The 19,173-nt window shown below is 44.2% G+C and overlaps 1 protein-coding gene across 1 annotated transcript in view; it reads left to right on the plus strand.

Moving 5' to 3' along the window:
• ZACN (zinc activated ion channel) overlaps positions 1 to 19,173 on the plus strand; it is a 248,666-nt gene that overhangs the window by 158,982 nt on the left and 70,511 nt on the right. Inside the window, exons 4-7 of the mRNA XM_069652861.1 lie at positions 7,693 to 7,737; positions 11,045 to 11,151; positions 15,143 to 15,312; positions 17,260 to 17,378. Of these exons, the coding sequence (XP_069508962.1) occupies positions 7,693 to 7,737; positions 11,045 to 11,151; positions 15,143 to 15,312; positions 17,260 to 17,378 (441 nt within the window). The remainder of the gene's footprint in view (positions 1 to 7,692; positions 7,738 to 11,044; positions 11,152 to 15,142; positions 15,313 to 17,259; positions 17,379 to 19,173) is intronic.

A 19,173-nucleotide genomic window follows, 5' to 3' on the forward strand; every position in this document is an offset into this window, starting at 1 on the left:
CAGCTTACTATTTGACCAACGAAGGCGCGTTTTAGCATTGTTAACTATTAGGTCATTCGTATAGTATGACCTTTTAATTGGTAAATAGTTCCACTTAATTGTAAGCACTAGTAGATGGTGATCACTATGTATTTGTGGAAATATGTTAAAAGTGCTTATTTGTCCAGATAAGTTGGAATGTGTATAGATATAGTCTATTGTAGTAGATATGGAACCTCTATGCCATGTGGGCTGAGCTGGAATATCGCCTTGAATTACACCATTGGTCATATGAAAATGGCGATTTGACATAAAGGAGGTCCAACGCTTAACCTTCTCCATTGTAATCTTTCCTTTAGGATTAATACAGTCCAAATTAAGATCACCTACGATGAGGGTATCCGTGATATCTTGGGAAAGGAAAACCAAATCCAAAAGTCTGGACAGACCTGTATAAAAAGCAGTATCAGTCAACCCTAAAGGATTGCGATATATATTCATCAATGCAATGGTATGTACTGGACCTGTAATCTTGACAAGTTGGATAAAGGCAGAAACAGAATCCCAGGCTTCAATGGCGAAACCACTGGATATGTTTACTCCTGTCAATAAACCTGATGATGGTCGACCTCTTTGGCTCCCAATGGCTGGAAGCAGAACAATTTCATAATTGTTCCATACAGGTGTTTGCAGAAGCCAAGCTTCCTGTAATGCTATTATGTCCATAACTGCTGGAAAGTTAGCAATAGAGGTTTGTAGATGAGAATAACCTCTAGTGTTCCAGCTAGCAACATTAATTAGATGGTCTTTAGGTGTTTCTAATGGTTATGACATATACGACTCGGCACGAGCACTGTTCTGCGTCGAAGGGAGACTTGCGCTAGATTGATAAGATGGTTGCTTTACATTAGAGTCCCCATTTATAAATGCAGGGTCTTGTGCTAATAAGAATCCCATTGAAAATAATTGCATTTTTGATTTCCAGATGGTATTTAGAACGATGCCCGAAGGTATCCACAAACGCACCACCGAACAAGTATTGTCAGAGATGAATTCAATCTGCTCAATGTCGCTCGAGCTTATGTCTTCGAGCTCTACCACTTCAGAAAAGATGTTAAGCACCCTGCAGCGATTTAAGTCATAGGTGCCAAAGTTTCCTCCTCGACACTTCAAAATTAAAGAATGGCATTTACGCCGTGCCAAGGGATGAGAAGTGGGTACCACAGGGATGTTATTTAGGGTATTGTGGGTTACAGTATAAGAAGGAGTCTTTAGATTAGGTTTAGGTGGATCTGAGGTGTGAGCTGGAGTAGCGTGAGGGCGATTATCAATACGCAGAGAGGATTGTTGAGTTACTATAGATGTTGGCATGGAACTCGGTAAGAGCCACTGGCTCAACAACGAATTTGGACCACTTGGTTTTTGTGGAAGCTTAGAAGGAATAAACTGAGAGCATGAGGCCAAATATGCATCTACAGCCTCACGTATTTGTTCCGCCGAGACTGTGATCGGGGGGTCAATGCTCTTTTTGGTGGCTGAAGATACAATTTTTTCACTAACAACTAGGTTTGTTTGGCCTTTGCATTTGTTTGGAGGTTGGCAGGTGGAGGCTAACTCAATTCGCGAATCAAAGCATCTAAGGGAGGATGGCTAGAGGCCATGGTGGTAATCGACACTGGAGGCAGCACTGGGATAGTGGACTCAATATTGGACTGAAAAGGGTTCTGACATGGAGGTGGGGCAATTAAAGTCAGGTTTGGGGAAAACGCTGCAATATTAGCCAAAGGAACAGTGGGAAGTCCTAAAATGGGTTTAGGATTCTGCAGACCAGGGATAGGGAGCAATGAGGAGGGGGATATTGCTATCGATTGTGTAGAATCAAGAGTTTGAACTGGCTTGCTTGCCAAAGAAGCAGTTATCACTTGAGTCAGGGAACAAGAATTTGTACTACTAATAGGAGGAACTGAATCGGGAACAAGCGTAGGTGAAATTTGTTTAGACACCAGCACTTGTATTGAATCTTGAGGAGCTTCTGGTGCTGCCAAAGACTCAGGTACCGGAATTCAATTTTTAAAAAAAGTTTTCATAGTTTGCTTCTGTAATGTTAAGGTAACCAGATTAGAATTTTTCTTATTTTTTTTTTCTCGGTATTGTAAGAACTTTTAGAGGGCTTTTTTCTGTTTCTTCTTGCTGGTAAGAACGGAATATCATTTTCTTTCTCAACAGTAATTGCAGAAAATGCAGGGGCTGGGGAGGGTGAGAGCACTAAAATAGAAGAATCAATTGGGAGAATGATATGAGGATCATTTATCAGTTCATAAATGGTGGGAGGATTCCGCCGTCCTTCAGAAGTAATAATAACCGCAATTGCTGGTATAATCTGCGGAGGTGGAAACTTAGACATGGGACTTGTAGATCCGATGGTCATAATTGAAATATCGTCATCATGAGCATTATTAGTTGGACAAGAATGGCGAGAATTTTATGACAGATTATCAGCTAAAGTCTTGAGTAGTACTAAGGTTTCGTGTGCTTCTGCTGAATGAGCAGTAACTTTAGCATCTAGACATTCAAATAGCTTAAACAGACTTTGTAAATTTAGCTGCATAGCGGCCAAAGTAATGTCGGATGTTGATGGAGCAACCCTGACTTCTATAGGGAGGGTAGTCAATGGGAGATGAGAATCAACTGGTAGTATAGCCCGCACTGGCGATGTTATTGTAGCAGGAGATGGGCTCTTAGATGGAATGTTTGATTTGTCCACCAAATTATCTAATGAAGTGATACATAGATTCTGAGATGTGGGTTTTACCACAGCACTTTGAAAAGAAAGTTCCTGTGGGACTTGTATTTGGACTCTGCGAGGAGTCGGATAGACAAAGGAAAATGAAGGGGAATTTGGTGAACACTCCAAACATGAACTGGCTGAAATAAGATTGATTACACTCTGAGAATCCTGCAATATCGAATTATTCAAATCAGAGTGTCTAGCATGTAGTGAGAGTTCAGGCTCAAAACATGGAGAGGACGTTAACGGTCTATCTAAATGCTTAGCGTCTCTTCTTTTTGTAGTCATACATGGCAAAGGTGTATGCAACATTGTGTTGTCTGAGAGTGGTAGAGCCGCTCTCAAGGTGTCACTTTCAGTGTGCTCCTTCATTAAAGGCTGGTAGGGAGACGGAGTGCCAAGAACTGGAAGAACTTCACTAGTGTGATCAAGGATTGATGGAATCTTTGTGCAGTGGGAGCTACCTAGCATGGTAGCAGATGGAAAATGGACAATCCTACGAGAGAGACAAGGGAGTCGTGCCGCAGGTATTATCAATCCCTTCTGGTGCAAATTTTGAGGCATGCCCGAAGTTAATAAATAGGCCATGTGAATCAAATATAAAAATGCCCAACAATTCAAGATTGAAAATTAAAAAAAAAATACAAAATTGAGTTTTTCTTAATGGTATCACAACAATCGAAACACAGTGATTGGTTTGAGTGCTTTCAAAGTTCGGTAGAACGCTTCATGATAATATATAATAGACACTTAAATTTCTGAATCAGATAAAGGTTCACAGTTTATCCAGCCACAGGGTAAGGAACGCCCGACAGCTTAAGGAGCTGCCAGAGTACACACTGCACACGGCCAAACAGCAAAACAGCATCTCCAGCCCTTACTGCCTCCAGGCCTTAACGCCGCAAGGGTGGTTGTACCGGCGATTTCACTGCTGGATGAAGTCACGTGACCAAACACGTGTCGGAGTTCAGCTCCGCCCCCTCCAGGAAGCGGTTACTGCAGCAAGAGCAACGCTCGCAGTGCTGCCAACAGGGTGCGGAGGGTAAAAGTAATTAGGAGACACAGCACTCCTTTAGAGTATGAATGAAGCCGCCTCGCGGGCGGTTGTGCCGGCGATTTCACTGCTGGATGAAGTCACGTGACCAAACACGTGTCGGAGTTCAGCTCCGCCCCCTCCAGGAAGCGGTTACTGCAGCAAGAGCAACGCTCGCAGTGCTGCCAACGGGGTGCGCAGGGTAAAAGTAATTAGGAGACACAGCACTCCTTTAGAGTATGAATGAAGCTGCCTCGCGGGCTGTTGTGCCGGCGATTTCACTGCTGGATGAAGTCACGTGACCAAACACGTGTCGGAGTTCAGCTCCGCCCCCTCCAGGAAGCGGTTACTGCAGCAAGAGCAACGCTCGCAGTGCTGCCAACGGGGTGCGCAGGGTAAAAGTAATTAGGAGACACAGAACTCCTTTAGAGTATGAATGAAGCCCGTTTTCTCTTTTTGGGCAAAGTGATGCATACATGCTTTATGAACATATGTTTCAATTACTTCTCTTATATTTTTTCAGGTTGCTTTATCATGTGACTTGGTGCTTTGAAAGTACACACAATTGTACAGACTTAGATTATAATTATAGTACGTTTTCATCATAATCATAATCTTAGTTGGTTTCTCAGATGTATTTGCCTCAGGATAAAGATGATTAATAGGCTGCCCCTTGTAGATATATTGGTGCTTTGAAAACCAGTTTTATTGAACACTATGCTAGTTTAGACCTTGAATAACTTTGCAGAACGCATTTATTTTTTGTTTCTAATTTTGAAGATGCCATAGGAGAAGATGAAGTCTCCCCTGCTTTCTGCATTGGAAACTGTGGAACCAGGAAGACAGGGCTCAAATCCCAAGCTTCACACTTCATACATTTAAATCCTGAGCAAATAACTTTTCATCATTGTGCATTATTTTCCTTAACTATCTTTAGAGAAGCCTCACTCTTATGGGTTTATACTCTATAGTGTTACTCTATAAATAATTGTAACAATGTATGTTAAGCATACTGGCGAGGAGGCAGGATGACAACTGAGGGTCTTCTGATATGGGGTATGGAGAGAGTGCCAGGTATGAGTTTTCTGTTGTAAACTGAGGAAGCAGGAAGCCAGGTATGGGTCTTTTGACATGCCAGCTCATGTTTGGCTCTGAGAGCAAACTCAGACCCCTTGGTTCAGCAATGGCTGTGCTCTATCAATGAATTCTCTAGGTTTGCCACTTCTTTACATTGTTCTAAAACTAAAGATGAGATGAGATGAGATGGGAGGACATGTAGCCTTCAGTCAAATTACAAACTGTACCACAATGAAAACTGGGCTAAATCTCATCTTTCCCATTTGACCAATTATATTATCCTGGTGAAATAATGTTACTATTGTTTGGTAAGTGGGAGCATTTCCAGGGACCCGGGTCTCTATGAAACCACAAACATAACTGAAAAATATGTTGCATAAAATGAAAGTAATGTCAATAGTGTATTATATATACATACAAATGTGTGGGAGAAGGAGAGGTTGGTATTGAGTTGACTTTTTCTGGAAGATGGGGCCACTGCACAGTGGGCCAGAAAAGTAAACACCCCCGCAGGTCAAATGTTGCCAGTCCTCTCCAGCCCAATGCACAACCTTACTTGCGTCTCCTTTCTTTTCTTCATGTATATGCTAGTTCACTCATCCTGGTGGCAGCATAAAAGGCCACTGAGAATGTGCACAGAAAGAGGAGGCATTCAAAATCATCTGCGCATACTCTTGCCAGACAGTCTATGATGTCCTGCAAAGACTTCCTGGAAAGGCCCCTTCTTTTGTCCTTCTCACGCTTGGCTAATCTACTCTCCGCCTGTTGCTTGTTTAACCAAAAAGGAGAACGGCATTGTCTTCCTCACCTAGCAAGGACAATGCATGAAATACACTTTTAGGGCTGCCCACGCTATGAATGTTTCCAATTTCAAGGCCAAAAGAACAAGTGCCTGCACTGTCTTTTCTGACTGCCAAAGGTACCCATATTTAAACAAGGCATTTTAGCATTACCCATATTCGTGAATGCCAGCTTCAAATTCCCCTTAGCCCCCCTAGTCAGAGACAGCGTAACCGGCGCGTTCAGTCCTAGAGCCCAATGGTCCAGAGGCTTGGCGGGAATGGTGAAATCTCTTTTGTTTCTGGTGCCAGATTTCCAAAGGTGGCCCCCTTGAAACAAGGCAAAGCATCTGCAATTTCATGTTGGGTCCCGCCACAATCTTAGCAGTAAAATAGATATTCACTTCCAGCCAGCGTACACCAGTGACCCCAAATGAAGCAAGCTGTGAGGGCACCATGCAGATGGCTTGTTCAGCACATGGCCAACCAACCAGCTGTCGGACCAGAAAACAAACTGCCTGTTGACCAGCTCTTTTCCCTAGATGTTTAAGGCAACCATGAAGGGGAGCAGTGCCATAAAGTTGATGTTCCTAGCCCATTCCCCATTAGATGGTTTACCATCCTTCTTACATTCGCCGGTTGCCTAGTGCCGTTCTACTTTCAGCTGGTCTGTAGGGAGGGGGTCCCTCCCTCTCCTGGGGAAAGGAATGTGCAACCATGCCCTTGCCCGGTCAAGAAACGTCAGGGTGAAGCATAGACATTCTCCCATCCAACACCACTTTTACATTGTAAAGCAGACTTCTGCCAACACGCCCTTTATATTACATGTGTAGTATAAAACATATGATAGCTCAGCTTCCCATGTGTGCAATTATCTGAAATGGTGAATTGTTTGCATTTGTGCATGTGTCCCCATTTGTCGATGATTGGTTGTACTCTAAGGTAGCTTTCAGATCTTCCTAGGTCAATGGCAGTTCCAAAGCTTACTTATCCTTGGCTGTGATTGGTGGCTCTACATGATAGCCTATGATTGGTTGTGTGTGGTTTGTGGTTGTCTTTTTTTAGTACATATTTGCTCAACTGGGCTTGTTTGGACTCTACAAAATAAAATTGGAGATGGGTCGGTATCAAATGCGGGGTTCCAATCCACCGAGGGGTTCCAAGGGACATCTGATGAATGAAAGCGAAGGCGTAGCTGTCTAAAATGGATCCGAGTCATGTTTCAGCAGAACGCTTTTCCACAGAACATGATCCTGTGCATCCGGATTCCACACCTACCTGCTCTCAAGGCCCCCTGCTCCTTCATGTCCCTTGGGGCACTTTCTACCACTCATCCATCCCCGGCACCTACTTCCCTCTTTTTGTTTTTTTTTCTGCATTCCCGGCCGCCCAGCAGCATGCAAAGGGCATGTCCATTGCACACGGTGGGGATAGGTGTGTTCTTTCCTGGAGGACACCCCCTCTTTTGCTCTACAGAATCCTAGTCCACAAAATCACGGCCCTGAACCAATGAGCAGGTCCCATCTGAAATAATCCTTAACACTAGGTAAAATGCACCCTGTAGCTGAATCTATGTTGTTCATGCCCCCCTACATTAATTACGAATGTACTGTCCCTTCTAGACACGCAGTGCAGTAGTTGTAGAATGGAGGCATGAGGAAACAATACATTACATACAAAATACTGGATTCACCCCCCCAGCACTACATTAACGCAAAAAGGAAATTAAAACAATCCTTGCAGAGACAATGCTGTCATGTCTGAGGTGTGACATCGCAGCTGTTGATTCTGAACTGCATAATCCTCTGTCAGGGCATCACATTAGGAGAATACAGCATTCAGAAAGGGAAATTGTTGCTAATGGAAGCTGGATGCAACAGTTAGAGGTCCTCAGGTTCAGAGTGTGTCTAGCTATTTGGTGCACCAGAACCCTAGGTCCAGGCGTAGGCAAACTACCTTCGGTTGAGAAGTATGGATGGATGAATGGCCAGGAAGGCGCAGAACCCAAACTAACAGCTGTCCTTTTCTCACCTCAGGATATCCTGCAGTACACCATCTCTTCTGTCCTGATGCTGAACCAGGTAAATCCTCTTTGAGCACATTTGCTTCTTCACAGGCGTTATAGTGGCTCATGGCAGACCTGGAGCCTTTGATGAGTAACACTGCAATGCATTTGGATCTTTCTGCCGCATTCATCACCCATATGTGTTGATTTATTTCTGTAGTGCAACATTCACCACTGAGGTGGCCGCTTGTCACTAAACCCAGGATGGGGCAAAGGATCTGGAAGAATCCTATTTTTTGAACCATGTCTCCAGAGTTTCTCATAAGAACTGAAAGCTGGGAACAATCATGTTCTGCAGGGAAAGACAGTTCCAGAGTTCTTTTTATCAGGGGTTTGATGTATGCTGACTTGAAGGCGGACAATATAAGTCCTCTTTTGAGTGATAGGTTCATTAGGTTCCGGAAGTGTGTTGCCGGGGTTCTGTGGTTGAGGATTCCTTTGACGATGTCAGTGAGCAGGGGTCCCTTGGGGATCCTGCAAGGTTGGTGTCCTTGATAAATGTGGTGAAGGTTTCTACTGTGATTGTTTCAAGGCAGGTGAGTTTTGCTGTAGTCTGTGTTTCGCCCGGTGTTCGGTGGTTCGGCGGTTGTGGTTGTATTAGCCCGGGTTGTGTTGATGGTCTGCTGGATTGTATCTATTTTTGATCTCAGGTGGTTGGTTATGTTTTGACAAAGTGCTTGTGTCAGGATGATGGAATTCTTGCAGGATAATGTTTTTTTAATCTCTTTGATGATTTTGAAGGGTTCTTTCTGTGGATTGTTTACCGATTCTATTCTTGTGTCGTGATAGTAATTTATTGCTTTGAGAACTGTTGATTTACACAGTCTGAGCTATCTTTGGATTATTTTGTTGTGTCGTTTGAATTGTTCTCTAAATTATTTTCCATTTTGCAGTTTTCTTTTTAGTTCTTTCAGCACTTCTGTGAACCATTTCGCTGCCAGAATTATTTGTTGTGGCTTTGAATGGTTTTGCGGTGGTCCATGGCCTTAGTGATCCAGGTGTTGAGTGTGTTTTCTGCTGCGTCTATTTCAGTGGGTTCTGTTCTGCTTGGAAAGGTTGAATCTAGTAAGTTTGTTAAGGCCTCCAGGTCTATGTACTTCCAGTTTCTTTTCTTGCTGGCATGGAGTATCTGCTTTCCAGCTGGTAGATGGGTTTGGAGTGTGATGTAGAATGTTATCAAGTAACGGTCGCTCCATTCCATCGGTGAAGGTGGCAAAGATAGTTCTTCTCTGCAGAAAATTGTGTGTATGGTGTGTCTGGCGTTGTTGGTGCATCCATTTACTATTTGCTTGAAGTGCAATGTTTCCAGGAGTGCGCAGAGTGAGTCCGCTGTGGTTTTGTTTTGTTTTTCAAACCAGATGATGAAGTCTCCCAGTATTACTAGGTTGTCGTGGTAGGTTGATAAAAAGGTGGCCGTGGCAGCTAATTTTGTTTCGAAGTTGGGGTTGTAAAATGGTGGTCTGTAGATCAGGTGGAATACTATGTTGGTTTGGTCATTGAGTTCATTCTTGATGAGGAGGGATTCACAGTCTTCTACGTCGGTTGGGATGAGTTGAGACACTCTGATGTGTTATTTGTGTATAATTTTGATTCAGCCTCCTCTTTGTTTTTCTCTGTTGGCATGTATTAATTTAAAGTTGTCCGGTATGGCTTCATTCTCGATGGCTTTGTAGTTGTCCGATAACCAGGTTTCTGTAAGAAAGAGCACGTCTATGCCGCCTTCACTAAGAAGGTCTTCGATTTCCTTTGAGTGGTTTGACTTGGATCTAATGTTGAGAATGCTGCAGTGCAGTTTGTTTGATTTTCCTTTAGGATTGTTGTGTGTATTGTTAGTTCAGTTCGGTGTGTTGTCAGTTGTGTTTCTGTTGCTGGTGGTTCTCTTCAGGTTGTGCCTGTTGGGAGGGGGAGTTCTTTGTTGGTCAGTTTGTTCATTGAGTAGACTGATTAAGTTGATGGCAGAGTTCATTGGTTTTGGTTCATTTCGGCTGGTGAGTTGTGTTGGTGCCTGTCCTTTATTCCAGTCTTTGTTGATGTAGGGCGTGTAGAGGGTATTGGATTCCAGGTTGTCCCTGATTCTAGTCGGAGTATTGTGCATGGTGTAGGCCAGGTAGGTGGCTTAACAATTGTCGTGTTGCGTTTGCCGTCCCGGTCGTGTCTGTATTTGATTCCCTTATTGCCTGATGGTTTGTTGTTGGTGGTCCGTTTTTTCTTGCAAAGCAGTTGTATGTGGAGAGGTAGTGAGCAATGTAGTCTGTGTTTGCTCTATTCTTTGTATGTGTCCTCGGTCCGTCTAATCTCTTCTTCACCAAGGGAGTTGTGGGATCTTGCTGGTTGACACCTTCCCGCGAGACTGAGGTTTCCTTATTATTTCTGTTGTCCATTCTTGCTTTTTTGCCTTGATTGTGGCGAGGCATGGTGTTTGATTTGTGGGTTGGATTCCTTTAAGTGTGAGTCCTCTTTGGATTGTATGTTTTCTGGTCAGTGGGGTTCAGTCTTTACTGTTTGTGGTTAGTTGTTGCTTGTGGTTGGTGACGTTGTAAACCCTTGCAGTTCGGTTGTTTACTGGTATTTTCTTTGTGGCGCCATCAGTCTGGCAACATGCAGCTAGTCAGTCTGGCAACATAGTTGCCAGACTGACACAAGACACCCATGTGAACTTGTCCCCTAGGTATCCTTCTAGGCATCTGGGGAGATGTGGCGATCACATATAATATAGTACATTAGAATGTGTGCCTAGTGCCATAATGGTGGCTAAAAGGGATATTGCAGTGATGAGGGGTAGCTACAAACCTTACTACAGACAATGGGGAAAAAGAGGGTTAGCCACTATATGTACTTAGGTAGTACAGAACATAGGGTTAACACATGTGAGGGGGGTGGAGTGGGAGGATTCACACGTAATGTTCTTGTGGACGAATCTTGACTCCAGTATTTGTTCTATGTGATCTATGTATGGTTAAACAAAAAGACTAAGGGTCTCAAACTGTGAGATCATCTTGCTTATTTTTGGAATTTGGTCTTTTCTCTGCATGTTCTAAAATTTGACATCTTTATTAGCAACGAGGGGGGTCATTGGCCACTTGAACACAGATTCTTTGGTCCAATACCTTCTGTGCTGTGATTTGCTTTGAAAATGCCAATAAAACTGTTTATAAAAACACTCTATTACAGTTAACATGGGCCATTGAGGTTCATCAAAAGAGAGACTGTCTTCCATTATGAGACTTCAGGTGTCTGGGCCACGAGGGCTCTGAGTAGGCTGTGAGCCAAGCTGTGCAGGTGCTTCACTACTAATCAAATTTTGCTATGCTTCCTTTATACAGTCCTGGTACGATTATCGCCTGCGATGGAACGAGACTCAGTACCCCCATCACTCCATCACTGTGCCCTTGGAGACTGTCTGGACACCCTCGTTCAGCATCAGAGAGGCGTGAGTTTCCGAGATCACCTTTCCTGGTTTGCCTCAAACTCATTAGCCCTTACCCTAGCCTTCTTTCACATCTCTGTCTCTCTGTCTTATCAACATCTATCTGACTCCGCACTTCTTCGCAACTTCTTTCATCATATTTACTCCACCACATCTAGTACTTGCCATCGCCAAGTGCCTTATGTAGGCAGGTCGAAGCAAAGAGTCAGGCAACCTCATCACTGCAATCACCTAGCGCAAGATGGTATGAGCAGGTACAATGTGTAGGCTCCTGGCATGAGAACATGCGGTAGGCACGCACACTGACAGGTTTCAATTTGGGGTAGCAAATCACAGAGGTCCTAATCTTTAGTCAACCTGGGGCAAGTATTACACAGCATGGTTAGCTTCTTGTGCAAGATAGTTTGCACAACCATCTTGGGAAGTCTGTCAAAAACAGGTTTCATAAGAAATGTGGTTAAAACTGGTTCCACACAAGATGAATAGAAAAGGCAAGCCATGCTGGCTAATGAAAGCAGGCAGGTATATAGTGCAGACTGCTTTTAACCAGCATTATGTGCAGGCAGAATAACTGTCATATTGTATTGTGAGTTGTATGTATGGTATTGTACTTTGCTCAGTCGTCACCCAGATCATGGTCTTGCAGGGGTTCAGACTCCGTTTCCAAGATTGCTTATGGGGTTAGGCCCATGCATCCTGTGTATAGGCAAAGTTTATTAGGGCCTTTTCAGACAGGTAGTTGAGTGTCTGTATGAATACTCTAGCAGGGTGCTGATATCTCCCTGCCTCGGTTAGTACTGTCCTTTGAAGCCTAACTTCAGAGCTGTCTAGCTACTAGTTAAGTGGCCAAAGGACCTTAGGAAAGCAGTTCACCAATACCCACGGTGAAGACCGCCTAGTAGGTACTGCTGCATTTAAATTGGGATCTAGGAATATTACCAATATTCTTAGTAAACAAGCAACTTATAAAGCGGGCGGTCAAGAAAAGAAAATCAAGTAAGCTCTCCTGGGCAAATACCATCAGCTTCCATGATGCACATGACCAATGAGGATAGTGTAGGAACAGCTGAGATGGTGATGCCTAGTTCCATAAAGAGATATATAGACAACCTATCTCTGACCCACTCATGCTTTGCTCATGGTTCAAAACAAATGTTTACTAGTATCAAAGAATAGTGCACAGCTGAACTGTTTTGCAAGCGACACCACAACCCTTTGGCTACAGTTATCTAACCTTGTATCGACTTTGCCTAATGCTACCCCCAAACCACACATTGCCTCCTGTGGGAAACCAGAGGGTCTTCTCACTTCTATTCTCTTTGAATCCTCTATGCAGGTGGCCAGGGAAAGGCCATCGCTTTTGGATCCTGCCCCTATGGGCAGTCAAGCGAGGGAGGATCACCTGGAAGGAGGGTCCTTGGGGATTGGAAGTGGAAGTCCCATGGGCGAGGTGCGGTATTCTCCATCCTCCCTTCAGAAAGAGAAACCCCTATCCCAGAAATGGTTATGGGATGATATTCATCTGGTTCCCTAATTTAAGAGAACGGTAAAAGATATTATCAAACCAGACATTTTAAACAGAGCAAGAGAAAGAATAGGGATAGGATACTTTATAACAAGACATGGTATCCCCCTTATCCTCTTGATAACCAATCTAACATCCCCCCGACCTTTATGGGCCATTTTAAAAGTGTTCTCCTTCATCCCCCTTTTAAAATACATTCAAGTGCTGAGAGGCGGAAGCGACAACTGTGAGTAATGGAGATGACCTCCTCTCACCACTGTGCTAATGGGACGAAAAAGATGCAAGAAGGTCAAGCATGTACCACTAATGAGGGTCAGGCAAAAGGTATTACAATTAGATAATTAAGCGTTTATGCTGCTTTTCGCTATTTTATAACAGCACACTCTGTTAGCTTCTAACTGTGTCATTGCCGAGACTCGCTTGTGTTTTGCTTCTAGCATTTACATCTACTGCTCTGTGTTTTGGTGCAGAGATAAAACGCTCTCAGTTTTTGACTTACATGTTTCGGAGCTGAACACTCCGCTTGAACTACAATTCTGAGGTTCCCCTTGGTCACATATAGAGAAGCAGCAGGCGCTTCAGCATCAGTGCTTGAAAGCCAGGCCGGTCTTCGCCGTATGCGCCAACTCTGCCACTATATATTATCGTTTTTTCTTGTACGCTTCGGATTCTGAGGTTAAGTCACTTATGTAGGTATTGAGCTCTTCTGCCCAGGGCTAGTCATTGTGGATAAAGTCATGGAAAATGCTGTGTGCTGATCTTTTGACTTTGAGATTCCAACTAGATGACCTTTGACCATCTCACCGGACAATAACAGCATAATCTGAGATGAATGAGTCGGGATGGCCATGTGGCCTTTTATTCTTGAACATTCTGGGCCTCTTTTATATGGTGGTTGACAATGTTGAATTGCTTCCTTTGAAGAAAAATAGCCATTTCTGACCTTTGTTTTCTTTTGAATTTCTTCTATTCTGTCTTTTGGTTTTTAATAGAGCTCCCATCGTAACCATTTCCCCTCCTCCTGTCTACCTATGCCCCCTTCCTTTCATACCTCTGTCTTCCCTTTCCCACCTATTATTTCCATCTTTTTCTGACCTTTCCCGACCCCATTCAATTTCTCTGGGTGTCCAGGAGTTTGTAATTAAAATGGCGGGTGTTCGCCATTGTTTCTCGTCATGCTGAATGAGTACAACAACGTTTTGTTGAAACACTGCAGAGGCCAAGGTGACCCCGACTAACCCAGATAGTATTGAAAGATGAAAAAACACCAGGTTCCTAAATGCCAATTGAAGACCCTTTTATGCCAAGGTGTCTGTTAATTAGCATTCAATATATGCATGGGTCCTCCGGCAGGGTTTTATTTGGATTAGCAAGTGGAAGTTGACTGCATTAAGCGGCAGCCACTAGTGGGCTCAAGGGTGGACAGAGGATTCATGTTGGCTTAAGAGATATTCACATCTAGATGTGTTGAAGTAATCTGGCCTGCAATTGGCCAAAGACTGGAATACTTGCGTGTATAAGTCTCCCCTTCCGATGGGCTTAGGGCGGAGGCTATGCACTCAACACCTTGCACTTCCCTTCAGATTAAAGAACTCGGGGTATGGTTTGGCCAAGGTCTGCCATTTTGGATGCAGACCTCACAACCAGTAGATCTACCAATTTTATTTAGACAAAAACATGACAGGTTTTCCTTAACACTCATAGATTTGCGTTCATTTGCACACTTACGCTATCAAGGCTTGACTACGACACTTCCATGTACAAGTGGTAGCTGGTCAGTGCTGTGGACTAGCACCGGTGACTACAAAACTAAGAAGTACAAGTAATGTTCACATTGAAAAAACAAATCACTGCGCAATTGGCCAGTCTTCACTGGCCGCCTTTAACCAAAGTGATTAATTCTACTGCCCAGGTTGGGCTCTGTTGCAGGGGCAGGCCTGATTCTGCTAACCTATCACCGGATACACAACATTAGACCCATCAGTGTGACCGTTGGTGGCCCGCAAACATGCAAAAAGCAAATCAGGTAGCTGGCTGCACTCTAGCAGTTCATGGGGTGGGGCTCTGCAATGACATTCGTTTGTCAGTTTCTCCTTAGGCTCTTTTAACTGTTAAAAGAATAGGCACCTTTATTTTGTGGGTAACTGCAGTCACCCTGTGCTGAAGATCAGCGTGTTTACCTGGCAGCCTCGGAATTCTGGCATTGGGGTATGCACCTGGCAGTGGTGGTTAGAGGATGCATTGAGTGCTAGTGATCAAAGTATAGACAACTGTCACTGGTTGCATGGAACAAGTACCACAAGTGGCAAGAGCACCAAGTGCATAGGTGGCCTAGAACTCTGCTGGGTGTGAGGGGGGGGGGGGTCAGCATATAGGACTTTGACTGGTTGAGGTCGGCTGGCACATGGGAAGCAGGAGTAGAGGAGGTGTGACGTTATGACTGAAGTAAGCCACTTCTTTCTGATGCAGGCATACGGTGGAGACCAAGGATCTCTCGCCCAAGGTGAAGCTGCATAGCTCTGGGTGGGTGCAGCACATCCTGGGACTGCGAGTGGACAGCAACTGCAACTTCGAGCTCTTCCGATACCCAGAAGATGACACCGACTGCCAGCTGACCTTCTCCTCTTTGCTGGACACTGGTGAGTTAACGTTCCCATCTCTGTACCCCAAGGTGTGCATCTTCCAACCAGAGGCCAGTGCTGGAGCTTTAATTGGCACTGGCCTACAAACAGAATCGGTCTATTTCCATTTGGGCCAGTCATTCGGGACCCACCTGACCCCCGACCCCTCTAACTTTAGTGACATCTCCCATCAGGTCTTCTCTTCGTTCTTCCTTTCTCCTCCCCTATTACCCTGCCCTCCTTTTTCACTTTCTCTGTATTAAGTGCTGGTCTGGTAATGCTGGGGCTCGGTTTAAGTAACTCGGCCATGGACATTACCTTACCCGGTAATGCACCTGTCGTCGGGATTTATGTCTTAAATATAAGCCTTTTAACAATCAATGTTGTCTATTAAACATAGACATGCATCTGAAACTCCATATAGAAACAGCACTGTTTCTATACAGTGAACTCATGATGTGACAGCAATGACATAATGTGACGATTGCCTCTGCATGGAGAATGTGTGGTCGGTAGGATTGAATATATTAATTTTAGGCAGTGTTCGAAGTGTACGAAAAGAAGTAGTGGAACTATGTTCCCTGCTGGCCTGCCCCCGCTCCCCTATCACTACGCCCTCTCCCACACAGAACACAACCCCCCTAACACATGCACCTGCTGTTTAAGGGAATGTTCTGTTAAAGTAACAACTTCTTCCTACACTTTAATTTGAAAACTAAACCATTCCGGAACGGTTTTGTTTTAAAATAAAAGTATAGGAACAGTAAAACTTAATTTAAAAAAGTAGTGGAGCAATGCTTCCAACCGCTCCCGCTCACTTCGACCACTAATTTTAGGGGCTCTATTCAGACTGTGTCCAATGTGTGTGTTGCATGCAATATTATCCAATTTGATCGATTTTAATTGATAGAATTGCACATCTGGCCGAATTCCGCCATTACCATTCGATGGATAAAAATTGATCAAAGTGGGTAATCACTACCAAACATTGGGAGCAGGGGTTGTGGGGGTATCCCATGCTCCACATGTTCGGTGTTGATGGCCTTGGGGGGCAGCGGGGGTATCCCCCACTTCCTGAGGACTGGAGGCGGGGGACAAAAAAATAAAAATAGAAAAGCGGACCCTGCGGCGACGGAACTGACGCTGCAGGTTTAGAAGGAAGCGGCCGTGGAAAAGGTAAGTAGGGGAGGGTGGGCATACATTTGTGGATATTGGCCACAGCAAAAGTGGTTTCACAGCAAATTGACTACAGTCAATTCCGCCGCAAACAATTCTGCCACGGCCAAATCACGCAGATCCCTTGCATACCACGTGTGAAAAATGTAATGAACGTATTTATACTAAGTGAGTTCTTTTGTTGATATAAGACATTGTAATACAATATGAATTTTCTGTGGAAATCAAAATATCCCCCTTTGGTTTCCCATAAACAAGTATATTGACTAAGCAATGTTAATAGTTAAATGCAGACACTGATAGGCGTCTACCTATTTCACTGTCCCTAGTGGGATTATGTATTCGCGCACTGTTTCCTCCCATTCCCGATGGAGGTTCAAACAGTTCCTTTTCATGGTCCTCTTCTGGCATATTATTGCAGTGCACATGCTATACAATTGTATAATGTCCTTGGCATATGTCGGCGGTGCCCTGGTTAATACACAGTTGTTTTATAAAGCAGCCTTCTGCGTCAGTAACTTTTTGTTTTATCAATATTATACTAATTGTAGTTTTTGGTTTAATTAATTGATGTCACTTCCTGTGAAGTCATAGCGGTCAAATCCTGAGAGGATTTGCTTGTCAAATCCTGAGGGGTCTAATTTGAGAGTGTTCAAAGCTCATGTGATATTACTTCCTGTGATGTCATCAGAGACAGACCTTTTATGAAGTTGTATGTGTTATCCTTGGGGTTTTTCGTTGAATTGACCTGACTGACATCTTTCTTTGGATCCTTTGTTGAAAATCAAGAATTGGCCTTCGAAGTCAGCTATGTGAATGAAATTGAGAACGTAAAACATGAGTACTTAGTAACCACGTTGGATGCTCGCACCTCACATGGACCTGGACCCCCCAGCTTCAGCCTGACAGTAAGTGACCTCTCTTTAGTACACACCCTATAACCACCCCGAAGAGTAATGCGGTGACTGTGGCCAAACAAGTCTCAGGTTCTCCTCAGACTTGAGTAACATGTGGCAGGTCAAAGATGGAGGCATTCATACATTCAAGCTCCCTGTCTTTATTTGCAGTGTTCAGAGAATGTAAACTAAGCACAGAGGGTCCATTGATCAGGCAGGTGCATTACACAGTGGATGCAACAATTTCCCACTGCACGTACACTGTAGAGGTGGGAAAGCCAACAATGGCTCGAGCCAAATATCGGACAGGACCTTTTTCAGTAGGAAGAGCAACATCTGATACAGGATTTCCTGTTAGCAATTATTTGACTGCACGAGAATAGGACTCATGGCTCCTTGGAATGTTTGTATTTTCAAATCCTTCTGTCGCCTTTTTAAACTCAATCACTGGCTCAGCTCACGAGTAGACGCTTGGAGCCGAGTCAAGTGTTGGCGCAGCTCTTCTTGCTAATGTTCAGGCATGCTCACCTCTGTCCATCCCAGCTCCTGCATTAGCAACTAATCACCTGCCTGATTACCACCTGTCTGAGTCCTGCCCCACCACAGAAGCTCATCGGTTGAGCACCTCAGAGGCACTTTGGCTGAGAACTTGCGTCTATCAGAAAAACACAATAGCCTGGGCCATAGATTTCTGTTGTCTTAGTCTAAGTGACAATTGGCTCCACTCATTTTCTTCACCTCTCCTCCTCGTTAAGCCATCTTCTGCATGGTTGAAGTGTATTGCATGCATGCCTAATCAAGTTGGCATCCGCTTACTGGTGGCGCACTAACAGAAATGGCTCTTCCAATGGCTGAGTAGACACTCCACAGTTACATTGGTGAACACATGTTTTACCACCGAGGACCATTGCCTTAGTACATGCCATCTCAGAGGCCCCTTAGCTGAGAACAAACCTCATCACAGACCCATCTATCCTGATTCCATGCTCCACCACAGAGGCTAATTGGCAGTAAACATACGCACACACACACACACACAGCCCACCCACCACAGAAAGCAGTCAGCTGAGCATACGTTCCCTCACAAAGGCCCAATGGCTGAATACATGCTAGATCACAGAGACGTATTAGATGAACTCATGCTTCACCACAGAAACTTACTGGCAGAGGACGCAATCCATTGCAAAGGCGCATCAGTGCAGCATATTCCACTGCGAAGATGAGCATTGGCAAGGAAACGTTCCTGCTCAAGCCTGTTCATTGATTGATATTATTATTGATTCATTGATCTGCAGGTCGCAGGTTCGAATCCCGGCCAGGCCAACTCAGCCTTTCATCCTTCCGAGGTCGATAAATGAGTACCAATTTCGGTTGGGTGATATTGTATGTAAATATGTGCTCTGTAAAGCGCTTTGGATAAAGGCGCTATATAAATAACACATCATTATAATTATGTATGTACTCAGTCAATCAGACGAAGACATGTTCACCACAGAAGCATGCACATCTTTCAGCATTTACACCTGTTGGCTAATCATACCCTGCCAAAGAAAGCACCATTAGCAGAGTAGATGACCCGTTCAGACACCCATTGGGCCTCTTCCCGAGTTCGGCTGTAGCCCTTAAATGCGGTGGTAACGGTATTACCGCTGCATTTAAGGGCTGGCCCTATCAGGAGTTGAGCGCTAAATTGGCTGTTTTACCTCCAGCTTTTTTCTGGAGGTGAAAATCCCTGTTTTCGGCGGTATTACAGCCGGCTGAATTGGCCCGCAGTATTAGCACCGAAAATTCCCCATTGGATCCAATG

This window comes from Ambystoma mexicanum, chromosome 3q, assembly GCF_040938575.1.
Source record: "Ambystoma mexicanum isolate Mex_15411 chromosome 3q, UKY_AmexF1_1, whole genome shotgun sequence".
NCBI lineage: Eukaryota > Metazoa > Chordata > Amphibia > Caudata > Ambystomatidae > Ambystoma > Ambystoma mexicanum.